Raw genomic sequence first — 19,813 nt, 5'->3', positions numbered from 1 at the left:
TCTATTCCATTAATTTCTAATTATTCGCCGCGCAACAAAAACTAATTCCCCCCCTGGTAACCAGGTGAGAGAGAGAGAGAGAGAGAGAGAGACGAGTCACCTCGTTCCTCGAGAGCCATCCGCGTCCTCCGATTATTTTTCGTCGCTATTTTTTATCCGCCGAGAAGTTCTCTAATTATTCATTCGTTCTCTAATTGCGATTATATAAATGCTCAGGGCCGAAGCGAACCAACGAGTTTTTCCTAATCATAATAATTTCGCAGAGATATGCAGATCGGAGCGAGACCGTTACCGTTAGAAATCCGAGCGACATAATGACAGCGTTACAAATTAAAAATACGTGTGCCTCGACGAAACGCGAAGGGGAGGTTTATCGATCGTTGCTTCGCGATGTCGAAAGACAGGCGTGTGCTAAAGAGCTCCTCAAAAGGTAATCGGGTCCACGTTCTCGCGCGGTAGCCGGTAATTTGCGCATTTATGGGTCACGCGCAGGAATGACGAATAAAAAAGAAAAAATGGAAACAATAAAAAAAAAAGCCCCACTATAATGGGGAAATTGTGGTTAACCTTGACGATATTGCACATAAATCGCATTGTCAGCGCGAGGCGGCGATTAATTGAGGCAACGGATACGATTTTTTGTCCGGAGGCATGATCTAAATGCGATAACATCGGATCGTTGCCGTTAGAGCGCCGATCCGATAGGAAGGATCCGTCGAGATCCTTCGAGCAGAGTGGGGAGAGGAACGTCGACGCACAAGGATCGCGATATCGCGGATTATTGTCTCACGGAGCCGAACGATCCTCGTCGAGTTTTATCTCGATTGTCGGCGGAACGATCGTTTCAGAAGGACTCGTAATCGGGCACGGTTTGCAATTGAAAAACGGAGCTGAGCATAAAAGATTCATGAGCCGCCGTTATTGGCGGAAAAAAATACGGCCGGCTACGTTGGCGGATTTACGCGTCGGATAGATCGATGCAGCGTGAATAGATCGTTCCACGAGCACCGGAATAGGGGGCCTATTTCAAGCACCCCTTAACCCGTTGCTCCATGAAACCTGTTAAATATGTGCGTTATTCATTTATCTTACACTGAAATACAATTCTATTTTCTTGTTACGATCAATGTGCGGATTTTATGCATTTATAACGAAACCGAGTAGACGAAATTTAAAATAGCTGTTAAAATTATTAAGATAGAAGTAACAATTTTATTTGGTTTCTGTTTCCTATAATTGATGCAGACAATCTTTATTTTGCATTAAGATCCGCAGTCTGGTTCTGGTATTTAATCGTTAGAGAATATGAGGATTAGACTTAAAGAAAATCGTAGTACGATTCGATTTCGACATATGCGGTTTTTTTTTTGTCTACGCGGCAAAATCGCCACGTCTAAACGAGGCCTGTGTAAGTTCCTTACAACACGGACGAATTACACAACCTTGCAATGTTTATATTTTTACTTTACCTTCGTACACGCGAGCGGAATAATAATAATGATAACGTCATTATTGCACACATTAATTCCAGAATAAAGATAAACAAAAAAAGCAACGCCGCGGCGACGAGGCGCGAGAATGAACGGGAAATAAATAATACGTAGAGAAACTAGCGATTCGAAGATTTTGTTTTTCCGAGAAAAGATTGATCGTTGTCGAGGCGGAATCGGGCTAGACGAGACGCAAATCGATCATCTCGTCACCGTGAATCGGCTTCCGCCGCGCACGAAGGTGTCGTGGATCACTGTTCGATCGTAAATCTCCGCGGAGAGCTACGCCCCGCGTTCCGTTCTATTAGAGCGCACGGGCGCGGAAGGTGTAATTAAATTTGGTTTCGCGTTCAATTACCCGGCAAAAAGCGAAAAGCCGCGCGCGCGCGTCGAACGTCTTAATCGTTTAATTTAATGGTTGCCCGCCGCGCGAAATCGTCGCCTCGCCGTCGCCGTCATGGACGAGAGATTTATTGAACGCGAGTAGCAGAGTTCGCAGCGATCTGGCACGGTGCTCTCGGTTCGTTTTCTAATTACGTTCCCGCAGGTAAGTAATTGCGACTGTACACTTCGCGGCAATTACTCGCCGCTAAGCGTCGGGCACCACGTGGTCCGCGTGCGTTCCGCTCGCAATTAACCGCTCCTAATAATTAATTTATTTCATCGAACCGCCGCGACGGACGACGGGAGTGCCAATCGAGCGATCGACGGAACGGAACATTGAATTTTTTATCGGCCAACAGGATCAACGAAGCGTGCAGTTATCGATGCGCGCGGGCGCGCGTGCGATCGTAAAACCTGTTCAATTGACACCTAAACGGTGCGACTCTGCTCCCCGTAGATCCCACCGTAGATCACCGTGGTTCGAGCCACGGCTAATTGAGATTTCCGCGAGAAGTTCTACTTACGCTTCTCTGGGTCGGCCGGGTGATTTAGGAGTTGAATGCCATCATCGACGCGGTTGATCGGCCTAGCATTGTATTGGTTAATGCTGTTAGGGTCAACAGAGGCAGCGGAGATGCCACCGCTACCGCAGGAGAACACGAGGTCCGGACCCGAAGCGAAGCCCTAATTACCCAACGAGCCTCGGATCTCGCTATCTCCAATCAGATTCAATGGGAAAATAGATTCGGGGTTACCCTTCCCACGGCTCGTCGCCGAAGGGATATTACGTTGCCGGATGGTAATGACCCTACCCTATTGCTCGAACTTTGTCCTCTGTTGTTCGCAGTGCGTAGTTGGCGATAGACCGAAGGGGACGCTCCGTTTCGTTCTTTCGAATCGTCGAAAACCCACCGGGACACCTGGCCCGAGATTCTCTCAGGTAGGCTGGTTTTCACCACTTGCAAAGCAATTCGGGAGAACACGCCAGACAAACTCGGAGTTTATCCAGTAAAGTGTGTGCGCGCGATCCAATAGATCTTTCGCCATGACAAGTGGTGATCTCTTGGCACTTGCTTGAACACATTCGCACCGGGTCGTTTCTGACACAGTGACCGAGCGAATTCGCAGCACTTCGCAAAGTTACACTGGTTTGAATCAACTATTTCAATTCTTCAACCGATTGTGATTCGTGAGGCTAAGTATTAAAACAGCCATTATAAGATAAATCGAATCATTTATAACTCATAACCATTTGAAGAATCTAAAAACGCATATGTGTCGTTGGCGGCTCTAAACATTCAACGGTGAAATATTCGTGATCAATGAGTCTGAGAAATAATGTTTGCCCAATAAGCAAAATACGGGCGAGCTCTTTCTATTTGTGCACGAACGTCCTTAACCTCTTCCGGTGTTATTTTCTTTCCAGCCGCAATGATTCGAACGTGGAATAATTTCCTAGCAGAAAACACTTGACATTGACAACCAGACTGCGGATCTGTATGTAAAATAAAAATTGTCTGTATTAATTGCGAGATACAGAAACCAGATAGAAATATGTTTCGTCTAATAATTGTAACAAATTGAAAAAAAAAAACGAATAAAATCCGCAGTCTATTATCAAGAATTAGTAGATTCTGAAATCTTCATCTCGACTTGTTATTATGCAGGAAGGGGTTAATATTTGGGGCCAATCACGGACCGTGCTACATACCCCGAGCCCTAGCACTTTATTAACTGTAGAACAAAATTCTATTGTACACGAAATGTTTCTGCTTGTTTGAGTTGACCAAGTCTACGTCACTGTCTCTCCCCGAGTCCTCCTCCGACAACGGCGAAACGATCGCGGAGAAGGTTCGAAAGTGCAGCGTCTTCTCGCATTGTTTAATCCGCGGCATTGATAGGAACGGTCTCGAGGGCAACCGTGTGCAGCTAGCCGATGATAGCCACATCCGTAGATAAACATTTTTTCCACTGGCTTCGTGTAACATTACGCTCGATGTTCGCCGGCTGGTCGCTAGTCAACTCGACAAACGCCGTTCCTCGAACATTGTTGAGAGCCTCGCCGGGCCGGACTGGGCTCTCTCGTCGTGCAACTTTCTTCCTTCCGCGTAACGATAAAATCGATTGGCTCGCGTGTTACGATAATCCGATCACCGGATTTATTGGATCGGCGAAAGAACTGACGTGCCCAAAGACGAAACGTTTTGCTGGCCAGCGGAGAGATTGCTGAAGACGACCAGAGGAGAGACCCAGTTTTTTTCTCGATCCCGTTGCCGTCGTCGCGCACGATGTAAATATACCGACGACATTGCCAGTAGCGCACGCCTCGAATCCTCCCGCGGCTATTCTCGGACGAATCGGTGGCGCATCTTCCACGGGAATAGCGGCGAATGCCTCGCACCGGCCCCGAGGAAATGAAATTGCATTTTTGTCGTGCCAGGTGACGGAACGCTTTATCTCTGTCGGTTACGGGAAACCAACGCGTCGGGAAATTGTGCTGGCTCACAGACTAAGGGTGCGAGTACGTTGGAGTTGCTATAGGAGCCGAGATGACTTCTAAGCTCTACTCAACGCTCCAACGTGAACGCGCTATAAAACTACAGTGAATTCTCGATATATGTCAACAACACGGGTATTGCCAGCGTCGTGTATCATGCAGGAGTTCGTGTATCTCACGGGGTATACCCCGCGGTAGCGGGGATAGTTCCACAACATTCATCATCCAGGTGTTGGCGACATATATAGAGAAATCAGAGTATTTTCGTTTTTACGCTTCGAGCTACCGTCGCTACGAGTTTTCAACTGCGAACGCGAAACGTCTGGTCGCGGTATTGAACACTGTCGCAGTATCGGTAGCTAGTCAAAGGTTGATAGAGGTTACACGATTATTGCGCGGACTTTGCCGGCTCGGCTAGTGTGCGACGATTGTCTTTATGCTAGTCAGCATGCAGTTCGCGTTACACGGTACTCTGCTTTCGGATATGCATTTGCTGTTCCAAGTACGCTCCGGTGCATCGAGGTGTTTAGACGAAATCCGAAACTCCCTGTTGAATTCCTTCCGAGTAGCTACTGCTTGTTACATGTGGGTGTTACTGGGTCTCAAAGAAAGAGATTATCGAGTTGTTGTTGTGGGCTAGCGAGTCCTGATCTCGGTTTATCGAAGAAGTAACAGACGGTGATTAAAACGGAAGTATTGGCTCCTTTAATATCGTTCTAAATTATGTATACATAGAATCCGAAGAGGGAATACTCAACAGAAATTCCTCTCGAAAGAAATGTACTTACCATAGATGTTTTTATACGTGAAATGCGGTGATAAACGTCACGACTTGAGGTTCGTTAACGTCGAAGAGCGGTGATAATTGCCTGTCGTCTGGTAAGCGATATAAACAGTCCAATGTAAACAGTTCCATTATAAAACAGTAAAACGCATTTCTACACTCCGCTATCATTGTCGCTCCAACACGAACGTACCCTTATAATCTAATAGATTACAAAACGGTTAGACTCGAAGACTTACGGTGTGAACAGCAACAGAAGCAACGCGATGCCTGGCTTATTTTCTTCCATTTCGAAAAAGAATTCCTCGTTATCAATGTCTCGTCTCGGACAACGAACAAAAATGTGGAAAAACCGGTTTTTGGGGAACGGACAGATTGCGCTGGCGGCGGTAAATTTCGGCGTTTCGGCTGAGAGAGATTGTTGAAGAAGTGTTCTAGCAACGGTGCACTCGGTGCACCTCGGTACTGGTCGCTCCGGTATCTGGATTCGCGAGGCCGTGCTCGCCTCGTGTCACGTACGAGCGACAGACAACGCGTTGCATCGTTGCATCGTTGCAACGGCCGGAGGGGCCCGGGGGGTGTCGCGCAACCGTCGAATACCTGCCTCGATTTCATTCGACCTGCTGCGTACATCGATCGTAAGTGTGAACCCGTCACCTGGCCCGTCAGCTGACCGAGACTTCTTTTCCAACGCGCGGCTCGCTCGTCTTGCCCGAAGGGGATGATGCTACTCAACGGGACCGAGGCTCGAGTCGTTCCAATCGACAGATACGTGTAACGTTTGACTATTTATCGATCTTCATTCATTTCACTTTCGCTTTACCTGCTCGCGTTCACCCCCCCTCTCTCTCTCTCTCTCTCTCATTCTTGTTTTGGCACCACACAAGGGAACATGTTCGAGTTACACAAGCCATCTACATGAAATCGTTCAGCTGAGCGAGTGCCCTTCCAGTCGGAATAACTCTTTCAAAATTGAGCCAAAGGAACTGCGATTTTTTGAGCAACCGCGAGAATTAGTTTAGCAGATGATACTGTCAAAGAAAATTTTGGAAAGATTGTGTTTCGTAAAAAGATTGCTTTTTACAACTCTTTCTTCCGAGCTAGTAGGGAAACTTTAAAAAAGCATATCTTGCAGATTCAGGCCACTATAACTACAATTTTTACGATTTGTAATGTTTAATTGCTGATAGTCACTTTGACGGTAGTTCTCACCCGCACCACGTGCGCCATAAAAATGTGTCTCCAATAGTTTTTTAATTACTGTCATATAATTTGCAGCGAAACAGGCTTGCGCACCTTGAATATGTTTTCCTGTGTTCAATTTGTTCGACACGCCTTTGCAGACGAGACGTGTCTCGGGAACTAGATTCGTTTTACCTTCAGATTTTCCCGATAGACAATTATTTCGTTAAAGAGAGGAGCGGATATAGAGTAGAATTTTAATGTCGGTTATACCCCGTCCGCAAAGGCGAGCTTGTAAAGACGACGGTATTGGTATTGCAATCGCGAACACGACCAAACGAAACACACGGCGGCGGTTCTAACAACCCGATCGTTCCTCGATTTCTTCCGTGAGAGTTTTCCATCGGATACGAACTCTAAAACGAGCGCGAGCGCCGGGTTTGAACGAACGCTAAACGAGATTAGCCTCGATTGCAGCGATACAGCCCGATCGAATGCACGGGCAGCACGAATGCGCGAAGAATAGAAATTTTTATTTCGAGCATCGTTCGTAGAAACTGTTTCCTATTTTTTCTCTTTTTTCTTTTTGCTTTCCCGATGCGAGAACCAGGAAAGAAATCGAGCGAGACAACGGGCGGACAATTTGCGTAAACCGTTCGCAGGAATAACTGTTCGCGGTTTCTTTCTGTCTCTCGCCGATGCTTAAGTGATTGTCATGCACTGAACTGCAGCGCGGTCTAAACGAAACGCAGTCGGGTGCGACGTATTTCCTTGTTTTTGTACGTCAACCAGTGTTTCCCCCCTCCGCTTTACCGGCTCGAGTTTGTTATTTGAGAAATGTGACTCTCTTTTGCAATTTTAATTGCTCAATTACCGTACGCTTTAACCCTTGCGACACTAGCGGCACACGCGTGGGCAAGTGCGAAAAAATCGACGACGAAAATACCGTCTTCGATCGAACGTGCCCGACGCTAATTGAAATTCGTTTAAACAGCTTCGTGACGTGCGAAAACAATTCACTCGTACTCGAAGAACTGCTACTATGGTGTATTCTTCGGGAAATTGTTGAATCGTTCTTGAACCGTTGAATCTCATAGCGGGACAGTAAGCGAAGACCTACCAGTGTGAAAATGGAATTCCGTCATTTTAACACGGTGTTCTTTCACGGAAATCTGCCATGATAAATCTAAGCAAAATAACTTGAACTGTCAACCGAAAACCTAATCGTTCACACATCGAATTCTACTCTGAGTTTTGGCCCTGTCATCTCAGTTGAGTTCGACAAAAGTTGGCATTCCAGTAGATGACACGCTCGTTCCTAACTCGATTAGACTAGCCGCGTCTTGAACGTTTTATGTAAATTTCTAAGTATCCGATTAAGAAAAGCAGTTTCACAGAATCGAACCAGAAAAACTGTGAAGTCTAGGAAGCGAATTCGAGCGTCACCGAAGTCAATTGGTGTCACAGGACACGTAAGTTTGTGCAACAGTTTCACGGGCATCGCCGCGCGCCTGCGACAAAATTGCAGAGACCGCGTGGAACAGGTTGTACTTGAGGAAAGCGCCCGTAAGGTCAGTACAATGAGATCAGTTTCGCGAAGGCGTATCCTGTGTGCGCAGAATTTCTTCTCTGGCCACACAGAGATCGCTCTCGGCTCGACAGCAAGTCACGGCAGGGGCGGTTCAATGGTAATTAAATGCGGGTATATCTGTCGTCGAACGGATTTATTGCCCGGCGACCAGGTTGCATTGTTTATTCCAAGGAGATCGGGAATAATGGAACACCCGTGGCGTGTCCCTCGATGCCGCATGAAACTGAACGTTACGCTCGCGATCGTTTGCGTGTTTTTTAACCGGCTCGGATGAGTGTAGGAAACCAACCGATCTCGAAGCTGAATTTTACGCGGACGAGGACGTCCGAGGTGGACTTCCTTTTTCCATTTATTCTCCCCTCCTCGTCTTTTCGTTTTGCTTTTTTTTTCTTCTTCTTCTTCGCCGACCACGGTGGCCTTAAACGGTTCCGCGAGAAGGGTACGTCGAGGATTCGAACGGAGAAGAAGGAAGGCATTGCCGGCTCTAGAATGGCTCGTAACTTCTTAAAACGACGTCGATTTATTCACGGGCTCACCTCGAGGTGAGCATTTCATTATCCTCGCGCACAGGATTTAATGCCGGCGAAGGTGTACTTTGTTCCGATTGGTTTGCCGCTTACGGAACTGGCACCGCCTCCGATCGGCTCTCGGGATCATTTGCGTTTGCACGCGTGTAGCATGTATCTGTTAACGTTAACGGGCGCGGTGTTACGTCACGATAAAGCACATCGACGATCGAAGGTGGAATCGTCGCGATGGATTCTGGAATAACGTCGGACAGTAAAAACGAAGAGAAAAAAGGTGCAACAGCGTGAAAAATTCGCCGCGATGAGAGAGCGGGAGAGACTAATACGGATAGACTGCCGAGTTAATTGCGCGAATTAAATTAGACCAGTTTCCTTTACCGTTGAAAATCGCGTTGATGCTGTAATTTAGACGTCTGAGTTGATTTCCACACCGGTTTCCACGCGCTGTTTCCGTCAATCTATTCCAAAATACACCGGTCTTCTTTTTTCTTTTTTTGCCAAGCCGATCCGTTTTCCACGTGCTGGTCTCTGTCTCTCTCTCTCTTATTCTCGGTAACTTAAGTCAGCTTAAGTTGCTCGGTCCGTGTGTTAAATAACCGAGCGCATTCGATACTCGTATCCTTCTACGCCTTTCCAAGAGATCCAGGTCCGCGCCGAGCACAGAACGCTCCGCGATGAATAATTATTATATCTATCGGAAACGTGACTGCCTGTCAAAGCGGCGGGATTACGGTGACGTGCCTGCCAATAATAACTTTTTAATTAATCACCGAGAATGAATCGAACCCGCGATTCCTTTCAGGATGCTTCGCCGAGCTTGCGTTTACTATTAATCACCGGGGAAACCGCGTTGCCGGTCGACGGGGTCACGGTCGAACAATTAAAATCGGAACTCGCCTAACCATTCGCCTACTATGGATCGAAGACGCGAGATCGTTTGCTCAAACTTTGGGGGAGAGAGGATCCAAGAAAATTTGGTCAGTCGGAAAGACGGCTCTAGATCTCTGTAATCGCTCTGTGCCGAATGCATAGATCTTTCCTGAATGCATTTCAGTCTCAAGTTTAAGCTAACGAGTCAAGTTAAGGATATTAACTGATCGTCTTCGTATTATATTCGACGAGCTGATGATTGTAATTACAAGACTGCGAATTTTCATGGAAAACAGAAATTTTGTTGATCGATTATCAGAAATGGAAACTAAATAGAACGTTCTTTCTTTCTTTAACAGTTCTAATCGATTGAAAATAATATATTGTCATGCTCCGATTCTCTTCATCCATCCATTATTTTAAATGTCATCTACTGAATTTTGTCATAAATGTTATACATGAATTATAATAGATGTTTCGAGAGTTGATTGAAAAATCGTAGTGGTTTCGTTAAAGTAACGCAACTTTGCGCGAGTCGGAAATGTCCAGCTGCAAATGCGTTAAGGGTCAATTAAGAAGTGTTTCGGTCGCATTTTCGCTATTCCGGGAAATCGGACAACAAAAGGGCGCCAGCGGGAAAGCGACGAGGTCACGACGCGAAGATAATCGATGCAGGAGTCTTGATAAGGAGAGCACGAAGCAAGGAAAGGTCAGCTCCATCGCGGAAGTGGCGCTCGTCGGGACGCCCGCTCCTCAGAATCCGGTTCGAAAGGATCTCCGGGAACGATCGGACCATTGTCGCGTGTATACTTCATTCCGGTGTGCGTCGGTGAGATCGTTCGCCGCATGATGAAAGGCTGCGGACACGGTGATTGTGTTCGCATTGCACATGGTCCGTTTCAAAGGATTCTCGAACGATACGGCCGATCGACCGGCTCTAGGATGTCTCTGTACACGCCGACAACGAGGGAAGGTTGCGATAAAAGCCGTGTCAAAAAATAGGTCAAGAGCCGGCACTCTTGTCCGAGACAATTTCAAGATAATCGTTCGTTTGAACTGGAGACGATTGGAGCTGACCTGAAAACGTATTATATTGACCAACAAAAATCGTTTGCATTAATTGCAAAACATAATATCCAAATGGGGTTCTCAAATTCTTCTAATCTTTTCATTGCTTGAAATTACAGCCACCCATTTGTGCCATAAATGCAGAAAATCCGCAGTCTAGTAATAGGTCAGCATTCCTTTGCCATGCGCTGTTTTCGCATAACACTTTGGAGGACTGTCTAGACTGTCTCCTGATTCAGTTGGGATCAGTTCTCTCACTCAATATTCTAAATGTTGTGAAGAAGGTGTATTTAAGTTTTGAACAAATGGAATTACCATGGATCAGATAACTTGAATATATCTTGTTGAGAAAATTTAAAAAATTGCTTAAGGGAATTAATTGGTACTGACAGAGGAGACAGTCTAGACAGTCTTTTATTTCGATTATCTTTTGCAATCGAACGAAGCGATAGCTCCAGATAACCCTAATTGCACAGAGTGACTGGCCATCGATGCGAGCTTGTTATTCAACCTAATAGTTGCGAGAAACGATAAAATAAGAATTGAGGGGCCCCAGAGGAAAACAAGCCTGGAAAATCATGCGAACAAGTAGCCTTCGTTAATTCCTCTTTCCGAATAGCATTGTGTCGGAACGAGAAGAAACGTACGGCATGCCAGAGTTAATTTAGTGGACATTTAGTTCGACACTCGATGACCAGGGGCGTCTCGACTCGATGTCATTGAATGCCAGCTAAGGTATGGCTACGGTTCTCTTCGCCGACCTTCGCCAGCTTAGATCGACGATAGTTCCGTGACCGGTCTCTGGATCACGTTCCGCGTTTCGTACAATTCAGCCGAATTGCATAAGTTCGGAGGGAACGAACTATCACCGTCGGGTTCCGGTTCGTCGAATCCGGTTTCGCTTCTGTCGATGATCCTCCTTGGATCGGTTGAACGACCTCATTCTTTCATCGATCACTTTACGTTCCTCTTCCGCTATTGTTCCAGCCTTTTATTTCTGCTACGAATATTTTCTGTTGGAACTGTGTCGAATGCTGACTCGATGGTACAGTGGTTCACAAAAATAATAGGCCGTCGTTCAACTGTTACGTTTTTGCTCCGAGCAATACTGAAAAAGTGGTGAATCATAAATTGGAAGTGACTGAAGCAAAATAGATCTTTCTGCGGAATAAAAATCGTTTGCGTCAACGCGTTCGCTGCTATTTGTTTCAGCGAAAGATTTCATGGTTACAAGATTCTACTAAATGCAACGAATCTTCTTCCAAGATACGATGAAAGATATAAATTCCCAGAATAGCACGCTACGAGTTACAATTTTAAATGCGAAATGCGTGAAATTAATTTGCAGCGGGCTCTTATTTTTTGCGGGCCACTGTATGCGGACGGAAACCCGAGACGAGAATACGAGGTATGAAAGTCTATAACAGGTGTCTTGACTTTCAATTTCAAAAGCGAGTAACGTAGCCGGAGTCATTCGATATTCAGCTGCGAGCGATGGCAATCGACGCGACGTCCCCAATTTGCATCCGAATACAACGGAGAGTCGACTTTTAATTTCATGCAAACTAGACGGATTCGAGGAGCTCGCTCGAGGATTCACGGAACGGTTCTCTCGGTGATTTTCCGAAACAAACGCTTCGCCTCTCGCTGTTAATCGGTTTTCGGTGTACCCGGAAGCCTCGCTCGCAACAACGAGGAATAAAAAAATATTTTTCCCGATCGAACCGTTCCGATTCAGTCTCTGTGTGCACTGAACTCGAAGAACGAATCGCTGAGATTGCTTGGGAAATCATCGACGACTGTTTTTGTACTACGGCAATCGTGAACATAATTTCGCGGACATTAAAACACCCGTATCCTTCGAAGAATACAATTCTTACGGCCATTAATCAACGGCTACGAATTAATTAACCGTTCTAGAGCCAGTTCATTTGTTAGACGGGAATATTCTTAGCTCACTGTTCGTGTTATCCAATCTCTGTTACGGATTATTTCTAATCGAGATTTTATGCATTTATGGCAAACATGGAAATATCGAGTAGTGTAGACACTAAACCTACCAGTGCCGATCAAATTAAAAACTGATTTCAATGCAACTATATCTTGTCATTCTATATGAAACAACACGTGTAAGTCACTTTTTAGGTTCAGTGTTGGAGCCGTTAAACGATGAAGTACGTTTTTATTTAAAACCTGTTCTCTGCAATCGACGCAGATAATTTCTATTTCGGATAAAAGTGCGCAGGCAATTATTGAAAGAAGGGCGGAATTTCAATGTGAGTCACGATTGATCCACCATCGTAAGAGACTTTATTGTTAGTAATTATCGTGGATGGCACCGCATAAAAAGACGCGACAATTTGAACGTCGCGCGTGTCACCTTCGTACAAGAACGGCTTCGAGGATACTCGGCTCGATTAATAGCACGCGTTCTTGACTATCATCATCCTGACGTGCGCCAGGATCCACCGATACAATACGTTGTAAACGAGCCGGCTAATAATTTCCCCCCTTCTTTTCAGTTTTCTATTAACGTTGCCGTTGTTACCGTAGCCTATCGCGTGTGGCAAGCGAAGCCGAACGTGTTCCCGACGCATTTTCAATCTGCCGAGCTCGTTTCATTTGCATCCAGCGATATCAAATGATAAAACCTGGTACAAGGCACGGTACAAATCTCTCGAGAACATTAAATCTACTCTCGGCACTGTTCTGTCCAGCGTGAATTACCGTGGGACTCGAACGGACGACCATCGGGAACGACGCGATTTGCGTGACAATTTATCTACCTGATGGTCGCAGGATTTTTCGGCCATAAATGCAGCTTAACGTATCGACTGCCGGATCATGATCCTACAAATCTTCCAGAAAATCAAAAGAATCGTAATCCAATTTTATCTGCAGTAAAAATTAATTTGTTACACTTGGTCAAAGAACAGTGTCACTCATATATGAACGACGTGGCATTCGACGTGTTAATGACACATGCAAATAGCAATAACTGATTCGATAAGAAAGACAAAATGGTGAAGAGAAGATTGTACTTTATTTGTATGAACTTCAATAATTTACTAGGATATATTTGTATAGAAACTTTATAGCGAATAGATGAGAAAAATAGTTTGCAATAGAAAGAAATGGCAAAGATGAGTATGATGAGTCTTCCTCGAATTAAAAGGACAATAGGACGAGCGGAAGGGAATCGCAAAAGATGGCGGAAACTACCCTGCTTCATTGAGTTGGTACACAAGTCCTGTCTCTTGTGCTTTATACAATTTTATCTTGAAAATAGACTTGTCATATGTACGTTTAATAGCATTTTATAATTATCTTGGACTTTTTAATTTCGTTAAAAATTTCTTTCGTTTCAGGTTAGACATCGTGCAGTGTCATTTTGAAAATTTCCTACATGTTCCTTTATAAGAATTGAATCGAGGAGTCAAAGCAGTAAGAATTGTCGTAAACATTTGTGCTGGAAATGAAGATAGTAATACTTAAAACCAGGTCATCTTTGAGTCTTCACACTAATCTGTAACGCCTCGGTGATACTGAAACAACAGAACACATCAGAAACGATCGAATTCCTCGATTCAACGCTGCATATTTTTCGACTCGAAGCAAAATAAATATTTAACTAAATTAAAAAATCCAAGACGGGATAGTGTAAGTTTGAGATGGTATAAAGGACACGGATAAAAATCGCGAACTCGGACAAAATGGCGCTGAAAAAACACGCGCGTCAAGCCACCGCGGTTTCCAGCTTTAGAAGCTAAGCGAACCGACTTGGTAACGCGAGTTTCCTTGGAAAAATAGAACGATCAGCTCGATATTCCGGTAAAAAAATCGACAGAATAGGAACAGGGGGGAGGGGGCGTGGAGATCGAACCGCGTTGCCGGCGATTCGTAAGCTTCCTAAACTATATTCGCCTGTCCCTGTAAGAGCGGCTTTTGCCTGATCTGAGCGTATATAAGACAGACGACGTCCTATCACAAAGCGCAGTGTTGGATTACCACCTCGACGTCAACAACGAGCATCGTGTGTTATTGGCGTAGTCCGTGGTACCGCTACATTCAGTGACCCATCGGATGTTCGAATCGTAAACCGGCGCCGAAATTTCCATAGAAATATAAATACGATCGCGTGCTCGCGGGTAAACCTGATCGAATTTTCGCCATGGAAGCCATACGGACCCCCGAACTCGAGAGTTCGGCTCGCATCGGCGTCGCCAAGGCGTTCACGAATTTCGCGAACGATGTCCAGAAAGTTTCCAAGTACACGGTAAGCCTGTTGCGAATTTTTAGAAATTATTTGAAACTTCGAGTGCCCGCGACCGATTCGAAATCGAATCGTCTTCGGCGGCCTCTGAAATCACGCGGCACCGTACATCGGAAGGATGACTGCACAATACGCCGGCAATTACGAGCGAAACAATGTACGATTATTAGAATTATAATTGGCCATTTGATCGAGCAGAAGAATGAGTTCGTTGATAGCATTGAAACGGTACTCGTCTCTGGCTTTGATAGAAGACAAGATGAGGGGTCATTAGGGGAGGCTAATTACGGAAGGAGTACCGGCTGAAACTTTATCTTCCGCCGGATCCGTCTCTCTGGCGTGATGTAACCAAAAACACAGGTGCCATTACGGCACATAATTTTCAAGGAATTATGTAAACAAGCGTTACGGTAGATTCTCCTGTTTGCTCGAGGAAAATGTGTATCGGCCGATCGATGGGATGGAAAATCGCCGGAGAGGATCGCGCGAATTCTTTGCTATTGTCGTCGAAATGAAAATGGAACCGCGACGCGGTCCTATTAGCCGTTGTGAATCATTGAATAGAACTAGATCAACGATACCGTACACGACCATGTTGGTCGCGTTAGGCTGCGGTTATGCTGAATACGATTCTCATTAACAAGTTGCCGATCTTTATGCAAATTAAAAATTGCCTTCTTTATTTCCAACACACAAGAACCAAATAAAAATGTCTTTCCGTCTTTAATCATTTTAGCGAGATACATATTCTTAAATCCTTCTAATCTGTCTCCTGTTTAAAATTTCACGCTCTCATTTTTGTCATGAATGCCTAAAATCCGCAGGCTATTCATTAATCTATAACTCGGTCAAAAAAAAAATCGTGCAAGTTCCAAGTTAACGTTCATTTTACACAGACAAATATAACTTGTCTGAAAAATTTTGTCCGGTTCATGTAACATCGCAAAGTTTGAGATCAAAAAATGTTCAAACCGCTCTTTACATTGGTACAACTTTGTCGGAGAGCAACACACGAATGGGTTCTCGCAGGAACGGTTCGGACGCCGGAAGAACACGTAGAGACGAGCGAGACGACACGTCGCGTGTTATTGAAAATCGCGATCAGTATAACCGCGGCCTAAGAGAACCGATCGAGATAAAGCGCAGCAGAAACGGGAACGCTTCGCGAATTGCGGCACAGGCCGCGGCGCGATGCGACGACGGGCCCACGTTAATTGTCGCGTGTGAAAGCGCTAATTCAATTCCCGTCGCCGCGAAAACAGCCAATGTTGTTCCAGCCTCTTGTTGCATTGGGTTACGTTTACCATACACACTGGCTGTGTCGCAAGATATACAGTTACCGAGAACTTTCAACGATCGGACACGGCCGCGCATTGTTCAGCCATGTCACACGCGCTCCAGTAAAAGACGGACCGGATCGTACTGGATTTCCGGTTCCGTACGAGAAACAACATGATCGAGACCGAAACGATGATTCTCAAACGATGTGTTTCAGCTGGCGGATACAGCGGAGCCGAGAACCGTCGATATGGACTACCACATCCAAATCGTCACGAAGGACGACAAACTCAGGATACTGAAGTTCCTCAGACGGTTTTTCTTCAGGGACGAACCGCTTAATGACTCGATCCAGCTGATACCGGATAGCGAGGACAGCACCTGCCTCGAGTTGGAGGACTATTGCAGCACCTCCACCATGGAGAACAACCTCAGCCTCATGGCGGTCTCCACCAGCGGCGCCATTGTGGGCGTCACGCTTAATGGTAAGCACCCTTTCTCGCGAACATCCTTCTTCTCTTCCACATTGGAAGGGGATATTTTTTTCCATGCAATTGCTATCGAATTCAACTATATTTTTTCGTAATCAAATCCCCTCTAAATTATCGTAAACCAGTACATTTACACTGAATATACTTTCATAATTTCATCAATCCCTATTCCCGATTCTCTGCACAGAATTAATTGAGTATTCATTGTCGAGGACTTTTCAAGTTAGCGAATTCTGACGGCATTATTTTGGAGCACCAGTTTGAGATGGTACAGTTGTTACTTCTTTGATGTCTGTTGAGACGCCACGAAACGATGCCAACAATCGGAGGTGCCATGTTTAAGCGCCAAAAGTTTTCATTTTGGATTGGCAATCTGATTACTCGTGGTTCTGTATGTTCTGATAATTTAAAGAGCCTGACCAGTTTAAAAGGCGCGTTGTTTGGACAGCTTTCATCTAGGCTAAAAATCGCGGCTGAAAGCCGACGGTGTCGAGGTCTGGAAGGGTTAACGGGCAAGTTGAACGCGGCACGGGACTGTTTACGCTGATGCCGATGTATCTGGGTTAATAACACGGTCCGGGCACCGAGAACGTGTTATTCTCGGCGGGAAACGATGACACGCCGAACGAAAATGTTCAGCGAGCACGAAGCGATGACGGATCGTTCGACGACGACGAAATTTCGCATCCGATTCTCGGACATTATCGACAAGAGCCGGAAAAATATCTCTTCGATTCGTAGCCGAAGGACGCCGTTGCCTTCTTCGTTGACGAATAGATCCGCGCGATAGATAGCGAGGATCTCTCGGGTGGCAGGACCTTGGAGACCGACGAACAGATTTTTACGACGAGCGTATACACATAGCGTAAACAGTTGCCGGCGTCGGTTCTCTATCGCGTAAAAATCGGCTCGCGAGGGAGGTGGCGGACACACCTACGGCAAAACGGTACCGCACAAACGTTACATAAATTGTTATGCGACTACCGAGCAAGCTGTGAGGCTTATTAATCGCTACCGCTTGTCGCAAACTCGCGGTAATTACGTTACTGTATCGTCGGATCCAGTTAGCCGTGCGTTATTGAGATTGGAAAAAATCGGCTCGAACCGCGTGTCCCGACGTCAAAAAGAAACCGGTTAAGAACGGATAACAATAAGAACGTACCAACGGACACGTAATCGCCGCTCGATTCTTGAGACGCTTGAAAAATTCAGACCGCTAATTGAACTTATCGGCAATCGGCAATCGGTAATCGCGCCGATTCAACGCCCCTAATCTCTGCGTTTCGAACGATTAAGTGTCGATATCGTTTGATTTCGCTGTAATCGATGTTGATCGTTGCCGACAAGGATCGTTGAAATTTGATACGATCAAGACGGATGAGATTTTAATCGGTCTCCAAGTTGCAAATGAGTAACATCGTATGCTTTATGGTAATTAGAGACCTTTAGAAACAGAATCTGTGGCCGATCGCCGTTCACCTGTGCAACATGCTAGCGCATTGTATACAGGGTGCTTCCGAAATCGTGATACCACCGGAAATTCTTCAGGCGAAAGTGAATTGAAAGTGTAGAACGCAATTTTTTCTCGTACCGACCTTCGAATTCGAAAAAATCGATCTCGAATCATACGTGGAAAAGGTGAGCGAAACACAGACGCGCAAATCGAAAATTATAAAACGTCTTCCTGTATATTTCCGCTTATTTTTCCGCGACGAGCTCTTCCTCCTCAGCTGTTGCATAATTTTGCGAGTACCCTGCGTGTCAACTGAACCTCAACCTTGCAACAATGTTTCTTGTTAGACGCTTACAACAGAGTACTCGGCCGAGTCATTATTGCGCTCTAAATGCTACTTATTCATTGTCAATGCACCGACGTGAATTACGCAAATTTACTGTCTTCTTAATATTCGAGGCGGTGTGCAACTTTGTTTTGCAAAGTAGATAAGATCGTGCAGGATACACAACCGGAGGTTGCATTACACGGCTGCATTGTTTAACCGAGCGAAATCAATCAATGCGCAGGTAAAATGGAACCGCCGGCCGAAGACGAACCGGAATACATAGTCACCTGTAAAAATCCAAAATTCAAGAAGATCCTCAGGCTATTGAACTACGTGGACAGGAACGTGAACCACGAATATTTCCGGGGGTTGAACACTATAGAAATCAGGATAATCTCCGTGGACACCAATTGGAGGGGCAAAGGAATCGCCAAGGCTCTACTGGAAAAGACGATGTAAGGATAACGATCATTAGTTTTTTCAATGTCGCAATTAGTTGCAATATTAACATTCTATCTTCCGGCTAGCAGGCCTTTATAGATCACAGATGAATAATTGAGAATTTTTTAACAAACAGTTCAATGGCGACGACAACTTCTTCAGTAGTATTATCCAACGACTTCTTTCGAGATTATTATTTAGAATTAGTTAAACGCTAGCTCTGGTAGCTAAAATGTTAAACCGTAACGAAAAAGTTACCCAACAAGAATATTCAGCAAATAATGAAATAAACCCCTGAAAATTCTATCCTATTTTTGGGGAGACGGAAAAATAGTATTTAAAAAAAATGCTTTTTTAAATTAGATCTATAAAAAACGAATTGTTGAAAAAATTATTAATTCTTTTGATAAAGTCCATAGATTTAATGAAAAGGGGCCATTTTTATCCTAAAACATTTTCTCTTGTCTATTACAAGTTACAAGATAAAATTGAAAAACAGTCGAGTTTTCAGGGATTGATTTCAACCCTTCAAAGCGAATTTCGATTAACAAAAAGCAAAATGTTAACCATTGTTTTCTTTACAGGGAAATCGGGAGGGAGAAAGGATTCCACATTGTTCGCGCTGATTGCTCGTCCTTCTTCTCGGGGAAATTGTGTGCAGGACTCGGTTTCGAACAGATCTATACACTACCTTATGCAGAATACGTCGACGAAGATGGCAAACCGATATTTTCACCAGCACTTCCGCACACGGCGGTTGTTAGCTACGTTAAGAAATTGTGAAGGGTAGCATGACATTTTCGGTACCTGTCCCAGATGTTCAGAATAACTCCGAGAAACACACCCTTGAAAACACACTGTACCCGTTTCTCGACGGCTACTTTTCTAAGGCTCCCCTTATTTATTTATCACTTTTGTACGAAAAATCATTGAGCGACAATCTCCGAGAAAAACGGGTGTCTTGAGACGATCCATTGCAAGTATATACTACTTGTACAATGTCTTATACGCAAGATTTTTAAAGTATAGATTCACGATTATTCTATTTTGTAAATGTATGCGCATGTAGAATGTAATCTGATTCGATTCAGATAGTTTTTAATATTACCACTGTACGGTGGTAGGCAATAAACGTGCTCTTTCTAGAAGAAGTCGG

At 44.9% G+C, this 19,813-nt stretch overlaps 1 protein-coding gene across 4 annotated transcripts; it reads left to right on the top strand.

The window, feature by feature from the left end:
- Nucleotides 1-2,015: 2,015 nt before the first annotated feature.
- Nucleotides 2,016-19,808, top strand: LOC143365549 (arylalkylamine N-acetyltransferase 1). Of its 4 annotated transcripts, none has more exons than XM_076805841.1 (4): nucleotides 2,016-2,037; nucleotides 16,162-16,429; nucleotides 18,458-18,671; nucleotides 19,242-19,808. In XM_076805841.1, the coding sequence occupies exons 2-4, from the start codon at nucleotides 16,195-16,197 to the stop codon at nucleotides 19,438-19,440; spliced, it is 648 nt and encodes a 215-aa protein (XP_076661956.1). In that variant the 5' UTR covers nucleotides 2,016-2,037; nucleotides 16,162-16,194; the 3' UTR covers nucleotides 19,441-19,808. The 4 variants fall into 4 exon arrangements, with proteins under 4 accessions (XP_076661956.1, XP_076661952.1, XP_076661955.1 ...); XM_076805837.1 differs by lacking the exon at nucleotides 2,016-2,037 and adding an exon at nucleotides 2,662-2,814; XM_076805840.1 differs by lacking the exon at nucleotides 2,016-2,037 and adding an exon at nucleotides 5,791-5,929.
- The last annotated feature ends 5 nt before the right edge of the window (nucleotides 19,809-19,813 follow it).

Source organism: Halictus rubicundus, chromosome 2 (assembly GCF_050948215.1).
Source record: "Halictus rubicundus isolate RS-2024b chromosome 2, iyHalRubi1_principal, whole genome shotgun sequence".
Classification (NCBI taxonomy): Eukaryota; Metazoa; Arthropoda; class Insecta; order Hymenoptera; family Halictidae; genus Halictus; species Halictus rubicundus.
This window is presented reverse-complemented; position numbering and strand designations above follow the sequence as displayed.

What these genes read in the sequence shown, in the direction of transcription:
- LOC143365549 (XM_076805837.1), top strand. Translation starts at nt 2,671, where the DNA reads ATGGTAATGACCCTACCCTATTGCTCGAACTTTGTCCTCTGTTGTTCG. An exon ending in CTGGCCCGAGATTCTCTCAG is followed by an intron (nt 2,815 to 16,161) that starts GTAGGCTGGTTT and finishes GATGTGTTTCAG; the next exon opens with CTGGCGGATACAGCGGAGCC. An exon ending in TGTGGGCGTCACGCTTAATG is followed by an intron (nt 16,430 to 18,457) that starts GTAAGCACCCTT and finishes ATCAATGCGCAG; the next exon opens with GTAAAATGGAACCGCCGGCC.